Source organism: Micropterus dolomieu, linkage group LG18 (assembly GCF_021292245.1).
Source record: "Micropterus dolomieu isolate WLL.071019.BEF.003 ecotype Adirondacks linkage group LG18, ASM2129224v1, whole genome shotgun sequence".
In the NCBI taxonomy this organism is placed as follows: Eukaryota; Metazoa; Chordata; class Actinopteri; order Centrarchiformes; family Centrarchidae; genus Micropterus; species Micropterus dolomieu.
In genome coordinates, this window is record NC_060167.1 from 14,925,304 (window position 1) to 14,944,407 (window position 19,104).

General features: G+C 38.8%; 1 protein-coding gene across 2 annotated transcripts in view; it reads right to left on the reverse strand.

Annotated features, from left to right (window-relative positions):
- The window catches only part of LOC123986975 (guanine nucleotide-binding protein G(s) subunit alpha-like), a 39,383-nt gene extending 20,279 nt beyond the window's left edge, over positions 1 to 19,104 (reverse strand). The window contains exons 1-6 of one of the 2 annotated variants that reach the window (XM_046075463.1): positions 17,458 to 19,104; positions 15,907 to 15,979; positions 12,272 to 12,326; positions 11,899 to 12,018; positions 8,491 to 8,580; positions 4,514 to 4,611 (exon numbers count right to left, since the gene is read on the reverse strand). In XM_046075463.1, coding sequence (XP_045931419.1) covers positions 4,514 to 4,611; positions 8,491 to 8,580; positions 11,899 to 12,018; positions 12,272 to 12,326; positions 15,907 to 15,979; positions 17,458 to 17,596 — 575 coding nt within the window. In that variant the 5' untranslated portion in view covers positions 17,597 to 19,104. The remainder of the gene's footprint in view (positions 1 to 4,513; positions 4,612 to 8,490; positions 8,581 to 11,898; positions 12,019 to 12,271; positions 12,327 to 15,906; positions 15,980 to 17,457) is intronic. The other variant, XM_046075464.1, reaches the window with a different exon arrangement.

Here is a 19,104-nt window from a genome sequence, read left to right on the forward strand (position 1 = left end):
CTCTGAGCTCTTCAGGCAGTTCCTTTGACCTCATGATTCTCATTTGCTCTGACATGCACTGTGAGCTGTAAGGTCTTATATAGACAGGTGTGTGGCTTTCCTAATCAAGTCCAATCAGTATAATCAAACACAGCTGGACTCAAATGAAGGTGTAGAACCATCTCAAGGATGATCAGAAGAAACAGACAGCACCTGAGTTAAATATGAGTGTCACGGCAAAGGGTCTGAATACTTATGACCATGTGATATTTCAGTTTTTCTTTTTTAATAAATTTGCAAAAATTTCTACATTTCTGTTTTTTTCTGTCAAGATGGGGTGCTGAGGGTACATTACTGAGAAATAAAATGAACTTTTTTGATTTTTGGAAAATGGCTGCAATGAAACAAAGAGTGAAAAATTTAAAGGGGTCTGAATACTTTCCGTACCCACTGTATAGTGTGTTCAAAATGATTAATTACTAACAAGTATATATAATGACATATTATATCACTGAATGAAGAATGATTAGGGATCAAATATCCCACCATATCAAGATTACAAAAAGAAAGGTTTGTAAGACTTTAATTTACATGTGTACAAAGACTCCTTGTCAGGATCTCAGAAGTGATTTACAATCAAGGGAAAGTGCACAAATATTTCAGGAAGAAGTATTCAACTCTATGATGTCTGTATGGATGAGACAACCAAAACCTGACAAACGGGCTTTACCTTCTGAGACAAAACAAACCCCTCGCCTCAGTCCTGTTGCGGGACATGGTCACGCTGTTGGTACCTTGTATGACAATCGTCTACAGTTACAGCAACCTACGCAACATTGACAGAACGCCACACATTCACATGTAATGAACAACAACATCCATGCAAACACAGTGTGTGACTATATAAGGAGTCAGGACGTGTTAATAAGAAGAAACAACAACAAAAACAATAACAACAACCACATCACAGAGGAGCATGACGGAGCAAAAACACAGTCAGGGAAGCTTCAGTGACTTCCTTCCCATCAGACAGCAACAACAAAGCATCACCACCCCGTCAACTTCTTCTTCGCTTTTTTTATTTTTATAATGGCATGAATCATATGATATAATTTAGGGGGGGGGTTGTTGTTTTGTTTTTTTTCAAGGGAGAGGAGGGGCTGTTTGGCGTGGCCCTGAATTTCCTGCACTGATCAAGGGTTGACATTTTCATTTAATACCAACAACCTTCATCAATAATGCTGAAGTTGTCTCTCTCCTAACACACTCGCTCATTCTTTCTCCTTCTGCAGCCTGCCTGGGTTAAAAATAGCTCTCCCCTCTCTCTTTCTCTGCTTCTCCGTTTACATAAGCACACAGAGGGGGGAGGGGAGCACTTCCGGTCTGGCCACCCAGCCCAGCATCTGATCCATAACACTGGGGCTGCTGGGTGTGGGGGAGAGAGGAGAGAGGGAAAGAGAGGAGAGGTCCCGCAATGCAGGGAAGCCCTCTATTTCTCTATTTCAGTCTCTCTCTTTTTCAATGTCTTTCCGCTAGCTTGCAACTCTCTTTGCCCACAATCACATTTCTTACAAGAAAGGTTTGTCATGATCATCTTATCGAGAGCCTCCACTGAGACGCCACATCCCTGCAAAAAGAAAACAGTACCGCACACACAAGCAGCAAAACACCTGCATGCAGTTTAAGCGACAAGGACACACATAAAGTCAGTGGTGTAAAGTAACTAAGTACATTTACTCAAATGGTGTGCTTAATTGCAACTTGATTTACTTGTTTATGTGAGTATTTCTACTTTCTGCTACTTTATACTACAATTCCTCTACATTTTTAGAGGGAAACTTTCTATTTGACAGCTGTTATCACTAGTTAGTTTTCAGTTAAGGATTTTACATTACAAAACATACAATAAGCGAATAAAATGCAATATACTGTTACAGATTAAACCAGTGGTTCCTAATCTTTTCGGCTTGTGACCTCTTACAAACAAGTAGTGTGGAGCTTCATGTGTCTATCAGCTGTTAGATTGTGGTTTCATTTAAAATTCTTGAGGTAAAACTCTCCAATATTTCACAAATAAGAAAACAGGAAAGTCCAAAATGAATCATCTCACGACCGCCCAGATTTATCTTGTAACCCTTTAGGGGGGCCTGACCCCTAGGCTGGGAACAACTGGACTAAACATCCTAACTAGCTCCAATGCAACCAGTTAAATATTACTTACAAAATGATAGATCAGTATTACGATTTCATAATGTAAGAACATGTCCTTTCTGCAGTACTGTAAGTACTTTTGATACTTAAAGTACATTGGTTAATATTTATGAACTTTCACTGCAATAGGATCTTAAATTCAGGACTTTTACTTGTAATAAGATACTTTACAAGGAGAAAAAACAGCTACCTCACACACGCATGTCGATGTACCAGCACATACGCACGCACACGTACACATGCGAGAGAGTCTGCAACCATCATCCCTCTAAGAGCTCTGGCTTCATGTGACCACTGCATGCCTTGTAACAGAGGCAGGCCTGACTGAGATCAAAAGGCAGATTTAAAAAATACCAGAAAAGAAAGAAAGAAAGAGTTTGGAACAGAGGAGGTAGAGTCAAGCTGAGGGAGGTTCGGGAAACTGAAGATTTTCGTAAGAAAATAATATGTCTCAGCATTCGTGACATATAACTTTAAAGAGTCAGCATTATCCGTCTCTGTCACCAAGGCGGGTCGTAAGAAACAAGGTAGTGTGATCCAAATCAAAGCCACTTCAGACTGAGACCATAACCTAGGAGATGGTAACTAGCAGAAGTTCCTCACAAGTCCACAACCACACAACATCATTGTTCCACATCTTACCATTAAGACTAAATGTTGAACTGCCGGTGTTCTGACAATCTATGCTGCCTTGCCGAAAAATGCTACCATAGCGCAAATCAATAGACTTGTCTCTACTCGGCCTGCTCCATTTTCCATTGCAGATAGTACCCAGAGATAGTACGTAGCTTGTTGTCATAGCGACGCCACACACAACTGCTGCGACATAATGTTCAATGTGACACACACACCAGCGATCCACACAGCTTTCTCTTTTTTAAGTTAAAACGTTTCAACATTACTCACAATGTAAAGACATAAGCGGTACGAAAACCTTCCAGCTGTGTTTTCCTCTGCCGTTGTTGCTGCAGCGGTCTGTGTGACGGCAGAGGGCTCTGTGAGCGGGCGGCTGGCCGGCCTCACACCGTGCTCCTCCCGCGGGTTGGCACAGGCATCCCCGGCAACCACTTGCGGAGCTCCTCAACCCCGAAAATATTCAAGCACATTTATGTTCCACCATCACTTCTAGTAAAACTGTCAATATTCGAAATCTACACAGCTGATTTCTCACCTCAAAACTTCTCAGAAGTGGATTTAGTGATGAAATTCCATACGAAAACTGTAAAATATAAAACTTTCTGTTGCTGGCCTCTGTCTGGCGCACACAATGATGATGCAGTGAATAGTGACGATTCTCTCGGACCAATCAGCAGTCTGCTGTGTTTTCACCTTACATTTTAGTATCCCTCAGCTTGCTTGGAACCTCAACGAAGGTGAGGTGATACGAAAAAAAGTACCTGGAAGCAGATACAGGTACAACATTTCTACAATGGAAAACCAAACAAAGGCGAGTCGAGCCAAAGGGCCTCCGCTCAGACTAACTTGGTTTGAATGCGTGCCTGACCCCGCTAGCCGCTTGGCAAGCTTTATGACGCGTTTTCATTGTGACGTCACAAGTAAAGGAAGTGAAAGGCTGGACTACAAACAAGCTGTTTTCAAGCGGATCAGAGCAGAGCTTTCTGTGGGAGTTGGGAGCTCCCTTTGGGCTGGACTTTGGGCTTTTTCACTTTGCAAACCTGTTACATGCACAAAAAAAGATATATAACTCAAAGGAGAGGGAAAAAGCCAAAAAGCATAATACCACCTCTTTAAAGTACGTTTCCAGAAGGAATGTGTGGGCTTGTGGCTTAGCCACAAACAGGGTAGAGAAGTCTGAAAGTATTGAGACAGACTAAAAGATTGTTGGTTTTCATCTTTTCAAGGGATCTGTTGACAATAAGAAAAATCTAAAACATCACCAGCCTTATCCTTCAAAAAATAACTCAACTTTTAATACTAATTCTGATACTATATCATAAAACTAAAACTAGAAACAGATTATAATGAGGTAAATTCACATACTACCTACCATCAATATGGACTAATTAGATCTAACACACTGTCATTGTAGGTAGCACAGCCTTCATTGTCACATCATGAACCTTGACACCTTTTACTCACATGTGGTTACATGGCAAAACACCCAGACACACACCCCACAGTGTTCAAGCTGAATGACCTTTTGTGAGCATATATGAGTGAACTAAAGAGTCACAGACAGAAAAAGGAAGCATGTTTTTATGTCTGCCTGCACTTGTGAAAACCCTTAGAAATTTATGTATGCTTAATTACAGGTGTATGTATAGAGGGGGGATCAAAAGGAAATAATAAAAAAAAGACTTACTACTGTGCACAGTCGATGAGTTGATATTCGTTGGACCTTTCCCAGCAGGCCCGCACACCCTCATCCTGCCAGAGGATCTTTGCATGGTCATAAAACTCCTGGAAAGAGAAAGAGGGGTCTGGATCAACGACATACCACAACTAGAAATAACTGCAAGTCAGGCTCTTGTTTCAGGGCAGAGGATCCCTGAAATAAAGATATAATAGAAAAAGAGCTAAAGGAAAAGTGTGTGTCTGTGTGTAAAACAAGAATCTTTATAAGAAATGGCAGCTGAGGGTCCAAAAATGACATCCTAAAAACCAGTTTCATTTTCTATAGGACAGGAGCGAGCGGGATTCAAGGCGAAGCAGGATTGACCAGCGATGCAAAAAACAGAGGTCAAAAGTTGAAAAATTTCAGGATCAATCAGCTACCGCTAGGTCTGAAAAGTGAAGCCAATGCAGAAGTACCTTAAACATGCATTATTTCTAATGGCCAGCAGGGGCCAACTCCACTGGTTGCAAAAAGAATTCTGATTGTATAATATTGTATGACTAAATGACCATACTTCTCACTTGATTCATTACTACTTTTCATTAGAATGGTCTTAATCACTAGATTTAAGTCTTCAATATAGCAAGATGTTTATTTTCAAAATTGTGGTCCCATTTAGAGGAAAATAAATGATTAAGCTGGCTATGCTTCAAGGCGTGGCTACCTTGTGATTGACAAGTGGCTACAACAGCGACCTGTCAGGGGCATCAATGAGTAGGCTATCCCTCCACAGCTCCACCCTCTCGTCCAAATGGTCACTTCTGCTTCCAAAAAGCCAAGATGGCAATGGCCAATTTGCCAAACCCGAGGCTTCAAAACGGTAGTCCACAACGTAGTGTTTTACCGAAAAATTATAAAAAAAAAAAAACAATGCAGTGGAGGTCGAGTAAGTTTAATCTTTACCTCTTGTGGATACATGGAGAAGAAAAGTTCATTATTATTCATTATGGTTTGCTAATGACCAAGCTACCCACTAGCTTGTGGGCACTGACACACCCAAAGTGGTAAGTTAGAAGAGGCAAATCATCCAGATTAGTCAATCAACAGAAAATGAATCAGAAACTGTTTTGATAATGTAATAATAATTTTAGCAAAAATTACAAACATTTCCTGGTTCAAGCTTCTGAAATGTAAAGATTTATGCTTTTATTTATCTTGCATGACAGTAAACTCAATATCTTTGGCTTTTACTGTTGGGCTGTGGGAACTTTTAACTGGAATTTTATAGACAAAGTGATTACACAAGAAAACAATCAGATTAATTTATAATGAAAACAATCATTAGTTGCAGCCCTTAAAAGAAAAGAAAAAAGAAATGGTGTTTAAAATGTTGTGCAGACATAAACTGTACTCATTGCAGCACACAACAAATGATCGACTATTCACATCGGTGGATGGTGTAAAAGAAAAAGTTGGCTGGTTGGTATCTTTGGATGGTCCTGTGTCCCTGGCTTAATCTCGATGGGTGAAAACGTTTAAGGACAGATGGAGGGAGGCAGCGATACTCCCTGGCTTCGTTTGTAGCTTAAGGCCAGCTCGGAGAGGAGCAACAGATGAGCGGGCCCTGACAGAGGCAGGAAACAGAGCAGTTCACTGAGTTCGTGAAGAAATGGAGAGCTTTGTACTGACACAAGGCTTGGCTGTCTCTACACAGGGGCCTATCTCTTCACTGCAATCTTCAGTTGATCACATACAATACAGTCAAGCACAAATAAGCCATTATGAGCCATAGAGTTATACTGTATACCCTTAGAAATAGTTAATTCAACTGAGAGTAAGCAGGCTTTGCAGTGACCACTATGTTACTAATGGATATTTAGAAAATCTGGGATGGAGGAGGTAGATACATGGGACAAGGTGACACTTGAGGTTTAAAACCAGCTGTGTTGTTTTTCTCCCTAAAATACAGAATTGTCAAACATGAGTAATTGCTGATTACCGCTGCTTAATTTGTCATTGACTTTTTTTCGTGAAAATCTACTGAAATTGTTTAGTCAATTATCAAAATAGTTTGCGATCAATTTAATACCTGACAACTATCTGTTAATTGTTGCAGCACCAGAGTTGACCTTTTAGCTCTGTTGCCTTTTTCTGTTCTTGCCTTTTTCACTTGAGAGTCAGATTCTAGCTAAAACTAGGAGGCCTCAGAGTACCAATCACAAAAATTTTCCAGGGTAATTTACAGACTCATAAAAGAACCAGACTAAAGTAAGAGTAAGTATTAAAAGGAAAAAACACCAGTTATAATTACAGGTAGGTCGGTCACTAACGATTGTTTTTATTAGCAATTAATCAGTTTTTTTCCTGACTAACCAATTCGTCATTTAGTATAAAACATGTCAGAAATTAGTGAAAAATGCCCATCAGAGTTTCATAAGGCCCAAGGTGACGTCTTCAAACAGCTTTCTTTGCACTACGAACGGTCTGCAATCCCAAGGTATTCAGGTTAAAGCTCCATAACACAAAGATAGGCAGCAAATCAACACAATTGAGAAGCTGGAAGCAATGTTTGCCCTTTTTGTTAAACAATTAATCGATTAGCAAAATTGTTGCCGATTCATTTTTTATCTTTAGACTAATTGAGTATTCGGTTTGTTGTTTTAGCTGACTGTTTTGTTGATTAATCCATTGACATAATAATTTATTAATACACTATTAAAATGTATTAATCAATTAAGTGATTTAGCAAACAGAATTACAAAAATGTTGCTGCTTCCAGCCTCTCAAATATAAGAATGTTCTGCTTTTCTTTATCTAATATCATAATAAATTGGTTATCTTTAAGTTTTTGGACTGTTGATCCGACAGCAATTTGCAGACATCATCTAGGACTCTGCGCCATAGTTTCAAGATTTTCTAAAATAAAATGATGGATTAATCAAAGAACAATCATTTCAGATTATTAGATAATGAAAACAATTGCTGGTTGAAGCTTATGTTTCTAGTTATATTTAACAGTAGCTTTTTTAAATAATAACATTGCAATGAAAAAAAAATTGTTTCATGTATAAATGCTACTATAAATGATCAGTTCATGAACACAGGAGATGACCCTAAAAGAACAAATAAAAATACTTCTGTGAGGCAACAAAGACTCTCAATGAGCTTTGAATTTTCATTTGAGAAGGTAAACGTTTCAGCTTTAAAAAGTGAAACAATAATTCGACTTCCAGATTCACCACCCACAGTAATAAATGACATACAGTAGGTAGAAGATTTTGAGGAGCAGAGGACAACAGGGTCAACCTTTTCCATCTGTTTCTCTTTGTAACCTCTTCAATTTAAGAAGAAGTGTTTTCCCATCATAAAGTTTATTCATGGCTACATATAAAATTCAGACAGTTTGAAAGCGATTTCACAATGCCTCTTGCAGCGGTTGTGCAGCTCTGTGAAGAGTTTAAGAATAGGAACGGCTGTGACCTGAGTATAGACCTACTTTAAGATCCTGTGTGAAAACAGACAGTGCTCTTAAGACATGCTGCAGGACTATATGATTTACTTTCAATTAAACTGCGTTTATAAAATTAGATTGTGGAAAATCATTCTGAGCAATCTACTAGGTGACATACCATACCAGTGGAATAATATCACTTATATTATATGTAGGGCTGGAGATATTAACATTTTTTAATATTCTAAAAAATCTTCTGAGATTTCAAACATTTTTGGGCAAATCTCACTCTTTTCAACTCTTTTAGACCTAGGAAATGCATTTAAAGATTTCCTGCATAGAATATGCTGCAGTATGAAGTGGGTTCGGAGAGTCTCTATGTTTATACAACATTAACTTCATGTCTGCCTGCCTCGAAGAGAGATTCCTCCTTTGTTGTTTCCCTGTTAAAGGGTTTTCTGTAGAATTTCTTCATATCCAGAGGTTGTTTTATGTTATAAGCCCTGCAAGGCAAATTTGTGATTTTGATATATTTACAGTAAATAATACTGACTTGACTAACTTGACTACAATGACGAGGCACTGTACTGTACATCGTTGGGAGCAAGGAGGCTCGGGACAGGTGGGCATGGCAGCAATCATTCTGTAAGAAATTAAAAAGCCCAAGTAAATAACCCCGAGGACAATTCTTTATCTTGCATAAAGGTGTGGTCCATTTTATTATTAACATTTTAGGAGAAACTATATTGTTGTGAATGACAACAAACGCCAAGGACCATTGATTAGAAATGCAGCTTGGAAGGAAATCAAGACAATACTACAGTGATTCAATCCAGGCCCTGTGCTTATTTTCTGTGTCTGTTGCTTCTCTGCTAAAAGCAGAGTCAACCAGTCCGACAGGTTTCCAGTAGGCCCTAAGGCCAGCCGAGGGGGTAGGGGCTGAGGAGGCGGTAGAGGAGTTGAAGCAGAGGCTAATCAGATAGTTTTTTACTGTATTCTCTTTCCTAAACTAAAGTACCAATTCACGGGCAGTATCGCTTAAGACAAAGCCAAACCTTTAGCTTATGGGAACTGATGCTTCATTAAACAATGCTTTAGGTAACCAGATATCATTACGCTGAAATCACTATTTAAAATAACAGCGGTACATCGACGTCTCTGAAAGCATTAACACCACGTGTATGCTCTCACTCACTACACCCCACATAAAAAAAAAAAAGACAAAAACTCAGTATCAGATCAAAGTGCTCGTCTTTCCCTCCATCGCCTAAGTCCAAGTCTAGTGACTGACTGATAGCCTGAGGAAGGGTCAGCTTGAGACAGGCCTGAGTAATAAATTTGCCATGAAGTAACAGAGACAATGTCGGAGACTTTCTTTTGCTTACACACAAATACACACACTCTTCACTGGAAACTCTATTGGAAGCTATCGTGCTGGAACAAAACAGGGAAGACACAGTGTTCTTCCTCCTTCACGCATAACCTCTCCCGTGTTACAAAACAGTTGAAATACTAATTGAATACTAACAATTGAATAATGTGACAATTTTTTGTTTACTTTCTAATTTGGTAGTTTTCACAGTTTGACAGCATCATATCTGTTCTCTAAACATTTGTTCCAGTGATGGATTAAAGCTACATATCACTATTTAAATTAGTAAAACATTTAAATCCTCAAACATTTCTTTTGGACCGTCAAATCAAATAAAAACATTCAAATGTACTTTGCATGATTTTATACAAAGTTCCCCAATTTTATCACACAGTAAATCACACGCTATATTTAAAAACACTTTATCTTAACTGGAATTTAAATGAAATCAATAGTTTGATTGGGAGCTTGTTTGCATAGCGTGGGTTTATAACAGGCCTGACAATGGCTATATAAGCCATGACAGATTAAAATATTCAGCATTAAATTTGATTTTGCAGTAAATCAAAAGCATGACCTTTTACTGATATACTGAAAATTACATTTTATTTTTTGAAAAACAGAGCTGCAACTAATGATTATTTTCAAATTTTCTCAATTCATTGGTTCATCACTTGTCTACAAAAATATAAGAAAATAGTGAGAAAAAAAAAGGATAACAGTGTTTTGGTTTGACCTGCAGTCTAAAACCCCGCAAATATTCCATTTGATATTTGATATGAAAACAGAGAAAAGCAGCTAATCCTCACGTTTAAGAAGCTGGAACCACGGAATTTTTAGTGTTATTGCTTAAAAGTGACTTAAATGATTAATATATTTTTAAAAATTGTCACAGATTATTTTTACTGGCAATCGACTGATCAATTCTTCAACCGATCGTTTCAGTTCAATCAAAAGGTTTCATCATAAATGCAACAGTTATTCTCTAGATTTTTATGGCTCGCATTACATGTACACAGGACAGCACAGTGCAAAAAGCCTCGGTCATGGTCTTACTAACATTTTCGACAAGCAGACCAGTGGACTCGCATGACATGCAACTAAGGGAACGAGTGTCCTTCAGAAATACAGCTTCATTTTTGTTGTGTGAGCACACTCAAAGAGAACGAAACCCAGATTTTTATGGTTGTTCTATACTCACTGAAGTATTCTGCACCTTCTTGAGTAGTGATTCACATACATTTTACTTTTTGATGGAAACTTTGAAAGATTAAGTCAGAATCCAAAGTCGAAACAACACGTAAAATTATTCCATATTCTGTAGAATATGGCCCCTAGTCCCTGCAATGTAAAGTAGGATGAACGTTAACATGCTGTCAGACTAGCAGTCTAAAACACGATAAACTGATCTGTAACATCAGTTTTAAACACAAAAAACTGATCCAGATGCTGCCAGTAAATAAACAGATTGCTGGTCCAGCAGTGGGACCTGCAGCGAGTCTCTGACAGGCCACCAGGAGCAGACTGCAACTCAGGTGGGACTCAGAAGTCTCTGTGTTTCTGGAGGACAGGTCCCTCTAGACACATTTAGGGTTATTACAGACAATCAGTGTTAATAGGCGGTGTGGATCTCTCAGGTGAGCGGGCTTATTCAATTGACAGCCTCCCAAGCGAAAGCACACCTGCTAATTACTGAATCACTTTGCACACCAGGCTGCCGTGTGAGGGGCCGTACTCACATTTAATAGCAGTTAAAATGAGACAAATTTTACAGCAAAATAGATAAAGAATATCTATAAACACTATATGTGTAAAAAAAAGGATAGTTGCATTATCAGCTTGTTATCTTGCAAAGAAAATAGTCCACAGAAAAACCAGGCTGAGATAAGGATTTGCAAATGTTTGAAGTTTTGAAAACAGAATAAGGTTTTGGGCTGCAACTAATCAGCGAGTATTTTCGAGTAAATTGTGAAAAATGCATTTAACAATTTCCCAATTCAGTTTATTATCATATATACACAATACAATATACAATATTCACATTTAAGAAGGTGGAAGCAGAGAAATTTAGGCATTTCGACTAGGGCTACGACTATGGCCTACTGCAATTTTCAAATCGCAAGAGGTCCAATATTTATTAAAGGTGATTTGTGTGTCAAAATACCATTTTAAATGAAATACTGTCGCGCTGCAGAGATGTCCTGGCCTACACATTATATTCTACAGATTTAAGAAAACATTTCTGTTTGGCACAGATCCTCGCAAAAAAAATAAATAAATAAATAAATAAAGAGAATAAGGATGAGAAAGAATAAGGATGTAAAAATTATAGTTCCCCCTAGTATCGCAAATCATGACCGTAATAGTCAAAATAATTGCAATTAGATATTTTTTCAAAATTGTTCAGCCCTAATTTCGACTACTAAACTAATCAACTCCAGTCAAGTTAAATGAAAAAAAAGTTCCTGAGGCACCCGTGGTAACACTGGCATACAGCACAGCTGACACTGTCATTACGCCTTTTGATTTTTTGAACTCGTGCAGAAGTCAGAGCGTCAACAGAACCCAAATAAGTGAGATTCAACTTACCGAAGGAAACTCAAAATCCTTCTGGTTTACTTGGTGCAGGACGTACTCGATTCGGCATTGGTTTGCAGGACAGGCTAACTGGCATGGCGGTGTGAGCGTGGTCATGGCAGACACAATCGTCTGGATGGAGAGAACAGAAGAAGAAAACATAATGCAATCATTAATTAAAAATGACCTATGTGCTCGGATATTTCATAGATAATTGATTTTGCCACTACCACTACACACATACAGGCAAACAGCCTGCATTGTGGCTTTTGCCTTGTCAAAAATATGCCATTCTCGATGCTCTCAATACAGTTGCAACAGTGTGACAAACTGTTAAAAATCCCACAGTTCACACTCAAAATGGATGAAACGAGGAATTTCTTACCTCTATAGCTTCTTTAATGTTGTTTTTAATATCGTGAATTTTCTGTTTTTTCTCCCTGTGAAGAACAAGAAAGGGTTCATCTTTTATTGTATTTTTTTATTAGAACAAAAACATAAATTATATGACGCACACAATATAAACTTGCGTCATGACGGTTAACAGTGAGTACAGTCCATCACTTTTCTTAAATGCTAAAACAAAACTTGATTATTTTCGAAACCATGGGGAACTTGGAATCCATTTTGGCTAAACTAGACGGAAATATATCAGCTGTACATCCAAATATGGCTACCATAGCTGAACGGGCAAACATTATTTTTTATCCAAAATATAAGAAGGAACAGCTGGAAAAAACAAAAAATGTTTTGTTTCTTTTGTGTTAGTGGCATGAGGTTTTGCAAGGAATGTGCTGTGTAACATAAACCTCTTCGCCAGCCTGGAGGTAAATTATATCAGACATCAGTATTATGGCAGCTCCAGATGCATTGATACCTTTATTTTGCTGACCAAGTGCAACTCCTGATTTTATTTGTACTTGCTGATACCAAATGACATTGATCAAAACAGCACAGTGGGGTGGGTGAGGTTGTGGAAGACAACACAGACTGTTACTGTACATATAAAAGGTGTCTTTAAAGTTCAGTTTTACCTAACAACCTCCGATGAGCACAAAGTAGAATCTAAAGTATTAACAAATATAATGATATTCTCCATATTTAGTCCATTTATTGTTGTAAAGACAAACAGAATTTCAGCATCACCACACAGCACGGCGCTCAGGTTGGGCAATCTGCAGCCTTCACTGATAACAGTAGTAAAAAGGTCTAACGTCACGCAGGTCTTTCAGAAACCAGAGCTGCCAGTGTTAGGTGTCAAATTCTTTTAAATGTCCTGACAAAAGAAACGTTTGACAAATGAACAAACCATAGAGCTGCTTACACAATCAGGTACCAGCAAGGTGTGATTTCTTTTGAATGACCCAAGTCAAAATATCTTAGTATATCAGAGCAACTGTAAGCATTAGCTTAAATGTGTGGGGTTCGTTTGAGTGCACGGTGCAGCATATTCAGTCGACATTACAGCAGCAGGGGGTCCCATCAAGACCACCAAATCATTTTTTGGCAATGAATGTGTTCTGTTTAAAGTGACGTCGCTGCATCACTGCACGCTGCTGTAATCAAAACTTAACCAAGGCGAAAGTGCAAGTGCAAATTTCCTAGGGACAATTCTCTGTGCGTTAGTGAACATTTTTCATTTGTATTATCGGGTAATATCTCAGTATTTATAACCTCGTACCTATAGATCTGAAATGATTTGGTGATTAATCTTTTAGTAGACTGACAGAAAATTAAACAGTTTTTGTCATTTTTAAAGCAAAAATATCAAACTAGTTCCAACTTCTAAAATGCGAATATCTTCTGGTTAAGTTTTTTTTATGATAGTAAATTGAATATGTTTGGGTTTCTGGTCGAAACAAGACATCTGACGACGTCACCTTGGGCCCCGTGAAACTGTACTGTACTGTTTTTTCACTATTTCCTGACATTTTACAAACAAAATGGTTTATTCAGAAAATAATCAGCAGATTTATCAATAAAGAAAATGATTGTTAGAGATGCTCCCAGGTAATAAAGTGTTGAGTTTTTTAGAGTTTAGAGTACTGACTCAACAGCTCAAAGTTCTCATACTCAGAGGAACTCATGATTACACTGGTAATCTAAAAATAAAAAAAACAAAAAAGCTAATTAACATCGTCAATCTGATTATTTCCTCAAAAAAATTACATGTTTGAACTTTCTAAGAGTGGCTTCAGAGAGCTTCCCTCGGCTCCTTTATATCATTCACAGCGACAGCAGAACGATAAAGAGAGAAAGACTACATTCCTCACACTAGGACCTCCACAAGAAAAACAACAAACTCCACTTTGAAATGAGCTACCATACCAATCTCTTCTCACCTCAGCCCTTTCTCCCTCTTCTTATCCCGTTCCTACATCACCTCCTCCTGTCCTCATCCTCCCCATCCTCCCGGCACCTTGCGCTGACTGGCACTGCCATGCACCCAGAGGGGGAAACCCAGCAAGGTGAGAGCACCAAACCCCCGCCAGACCTAAAACGACCTGGGAGCGACAGCCGACTGCGGGGTTTGTCATTACGCCAGAGCGTCTGGGTCTGTGAGGAGCATCCGTTTGACGTTGCCCTAAAATAAGCACACGATGATGCTCCTACCCCAACAACCCCTTTCTAGGAAACAGATGATTAAGAATAGAAAAATGTGACTTCTGTTTCCATTGCATCAACTGGGGATTGAGTTTTAGGACATTCACAAGACATGGTGGCTTTTAAAACACCCAATGCAATGTTTCCTTTAAAACCTGATACAGATATATGAGGAGATTTTTTCTTATCTTGCCCAAAACATTTTCTTTATTAGCCCATATTCCATATATTTTTGTAAAACAACGAGAAGAGTGTATCCCTCCGTGCCAATTAAAATAGGAAAGATAAATATTTGTATACTAGCCAGGCGATCAGTTTCAACTGATTTAAAATCCCTTCATGTGTAGAAATGTCTCCAAAGTTTTCCTTCTAATAATCAGTACAATTATATATCAATGTCGCGTTACAGAATAAGAGGGGAAATGAGAACAGTTGCTCATTTATATATATAAATCATATTCTGTTTTGGTGCATGAACAATTTGTATGAATTCAATTTGTATATGTCATACAATCAATACAGTATATTTTTATTTTCAAGCTACAATAATATTTTTATACTTTTATTATGGTTAGTACTGAAGCTGGCTGTATGCAGTTAAGGATGTTACGAAGATGAGGCTAAAATATTCTCTAGGCTTGGATTATATTTACCTAACAATTATATCCATTGGCAATTAATCTGCTGATCATTTTCGCATTTGATCAATTATCATTTAGTCTATTAAAAGCTGGAAAAAAGTGAAACAAAAAGCTCATCATCACTTCGTCTAATGAACAAAACCCAAAGAAATTTAATTAACTGTGATATCAACTGAATAAGCATGATAGAAACACACAAAAAGCAAATCCTCACATTTGAGAAGCTGAAACCAAAGAATATTTACCATTTCTTCTTGAGAAATTACTCAAATGATTAATCCATTATCAAAATAGTTAATAATGATTAATTTTCTGTTCATTGACTAATATTATTTCTGTCTTTTACAAGTCATGCTGTTTGTTGATGCTGTGTCCTCATGTCTGTCTTCATTAGATGCAATTTTCCACATTGTTGACAATAAAGTTCCATCTAACTAGTTTTACTGTTCTAGCTGAATGAAATGGACTGTGGATCCCTGTGCCTGCATGCCATTAGTATTACTTAAGACCATTCCTATCATTTGTATCTTGTGAACGCACCAATAGTCCTCACCAAAACATCATCACATGATCATGGTAGCCTATTTGGTCAACAAATATTTTGATATCCGCTCGTGTCCGTATCACCCAATCCTAATCTTTAGTTTCTCGTCTACATTCTGTAACCAAAACTACCAAACCTGTCTGTAGTGGTTTAGTGATTAAATGTGCTGCATGTGTGTGTGATTAACATCAAGGGTCCAGAACAAAGCAATGGAGAGAAGCCAACACTTACTCTGCGTTGAAGCCATTAACATGCAGTATTCGCATCTGTTTGACTATCGTGCTCTTCCCGGATTCACCGGCCCCTGGAAGCAGAAAAGGGACAGAAAAATAAGTCAGACTGTGTTTATCAAAAGTTGTACAAAACTCCTTTAAAAAGGAACCGACCAAAATATCCAGAATGGATCTGGAACGAGTGGAGGATGCTTTAAAGCTCGCCCTTAGACGCTAAATCCTGGAAGGTATTTGGTGTCTAGGTGGAAGATCAGGCCAGTTGAAGGTGGAAGTGAAAGAGCTACAAACTTGATGCCCAGGATTTTATCCATAATTTTTTTTAAGTGCAGGTCTTTATTTCTCTGCACTGCCTCAATACCTTTGTATTAAGTTAATACTAGCTCCACCTGGACCACTTACAACAGTAAAATGCTTGTGCATCACATACTTTTGCTGATAGCACTTCTGTACTCCTTCTTTGGTAGGAAGTTGAATGAAGGGCTTTTACTTGTGATGGTGTATTTCTACACTGTTGTATTGGTACTTTTACTGAAGTAAAGGATCTGAGTACTTCTTCCACCACTGCCTTCAGATGTGAGGAGGAACTCTAAACATCAGGGGCAAGGACAGGAAGGATCGCTCTAATATAAAAATTTAAGAATCAAAAAAATATCTTCATAATTTCGGCATGACAAAATGCATTTCACAAAAGAAAAAGTCCTAAATGTATGGCTTAAAGGCTGGCTATTTAGAGCCTAAGTGTAAATGCATAAATCTAGGATCAATTTCTGATTAGAATGAACTAGACTGCCATTCAAGGGAAGCTAGTAATCCTAATTTCCTCTCCGTAGTCCCAAGAGTCTTAGCAGGATAACTGACCCTGGCCTTGAGGTTCAGACTGTATCGTGAGATGGAGGCCTAGAAGATAAAGCCAGAAATAGCTTCATCAAATTAAAAATAGTTATTTTACATTCTATGATTAGAGAATATCCATTTCCAGAGTAGCTGGTATGGAGAGGATTATGCAAAGGTGAGTGTAGAGTCTGAAAAATCACATCAAACATGAAGTCCATGGGCCTAAATAACTCAAGCTGAAGGCATCCGAGATCTACACAAAAACACACACACAGCTTCGCAAATGTTGCCACGTGCTGTCTTGTAGGCCTTGTGTGGAGAAAAGACACAACCATGCAAAAAATGCCTGTTGGTGGCCTCCCAGCCTCTGCATGCTGCCTGCACACAAATGGTGTCTTGTCTGTCCACTGTCTCTCCCATGTTCTGTAATCACGCTCCATAATTAGGAGACAAGCCTGCTTCTCAACTGTCCTGTGTCGAGACACTGCGAACCTTGCGATGTAAGTGACATCATGTCATTGCATCATTGGATGTTTCGCTGTAAAACCGCTTTTTCAAGGGAACAATCTGAAACAACAGCTTTAACGTTTGTATAAAGAAGTGAAAATACACTCATATAGTTTTGTGGGTGCAACAATTCAGCACAAAATGGACCTTCAGGCCCTAAACTGAACACAAACACACATACATTAATGATGTGTTTCACAAAACCTACCTAATAGTAGTAGTCGGTGAGTCGCTCGGTATATCTGTTTGTCTTTTTGGAGCTGCTTCTCTATCTTTTTGTTGGCTTCCCTCTGTTGCTTCTCCTCATTTCGCTGGTCTTCGGTCTTACTATTGCCAAGACAGCCCATCTTCCCTAAAACCCAGCGACAGGTTCAGGGGGGAGGCAGGGTGGTTGATTGGTTGGTTGGTTGGTTGTAGGGAAGGAGGGGTGCTGATCAGAAGAAAATCCAATCAATCCTAAATTCCTAGACTGGGCTGACAGAGGAACACCTGGCTCAAAATGGGTGACATTTATGTTGCCAGATGTAGATGGAACAGATGTAAACCTGTTGGGTAGTAGATGGCTGACTCCACCAGGCTTTGGCACAGTATGTCTGTGTGTGGATGGACCTATTTACTGGCAATTTATCAACAAGAGATCAGTCAGAAAGGAGCAGAGCACCGATGTCGCCTTCTCAGACGCTTGATTCTTGTGTTTTTCACTGTAAATCCGCAATGAAGTCATCAACATTGACATGAGAGTAGATGAGAAAATTTGCTGCCCTGCAACGTACATGAATGAACATCGGTGGTCCTGTTTCCTTAAAGGTGTCTTAAATCTAAACGCTATCTTTTGTAGATTTATATAGATTTAAATATAGGTTTAATTTTCTTAGCAAATGTCTCCTTCGGAGCCCATCTTCGGCAGATATCTCACACTGCCATTCAATTCATTTCCACTCACAGCCAAAGCCCAATTTTTCTCGACCCTCTCCCCCCTTTAAATACATATATTTTTACGTTATTGTGTTTAGGGGTTCTTTGCAATCTGTTCTCCAGCTAACCAAAGCACATCAGAGGGCAGGTGAAAAAAAAATTAATAATAAATATTTCCTCTTAAAATGACGGCATGTGAATCATCACACTACACCGGGGCTTCTTTCTCTATCAAAACCGTCTTTCAAATCCGTCACATTATGTAGCCCATACACCGATTTTTTTGTATGTGTGTGGCTGGTCGTCGTTGATGTTAGCAACCTTATCAATAATATCCTGTTTTAAGCCGATGTCAAAATGATTTCCTCTCTTCGTTAACAGATGCTGGTTCTTGCTGGTTTTCTTTCGGAGGGTTCGACCAGACCCCCCTAAAAAAAGGCCCCTTCTCCGTCCTTTTTCTCTCTGTAACGTTAATTTGTATTTCTCCTCACATCGGAAAGCTTCTCCGCGCGAGCAAAATGCGGGGTTTTTTAGGCAGTTGGATGTCCTTGAGTAATATAGCTCGATATCCAGGTGATATTCGTGGAAACTCCTCCGTTATTTTCCCGTTTGGCGTAGGTACAGCCCGCTGTCAAGTCTCTCAGCTTTTTGTATTCCCTTTGAATCCGTATGGTAGATTGTGGTTACATGTGCATGATACATGAACATACCGCGGTGTTTTCAATCACTGATCCAACGGCGAGACATTTATTTTTACCGCCGACAGGCCGCGTCTGCTCCGATGGACTGGTCGGGGATGTGATGGTCGTTTCTTTGCAGTGTTACTCTGAATTATTTTTGCCCCCTTTTTTCTCTGAGGATTGTACATTGAGATAGATAGCGTTGAAGAGGTGGGGTGGGGCAAACGGCTCTCACGGAACCCTGGGAACGAACAACGGTG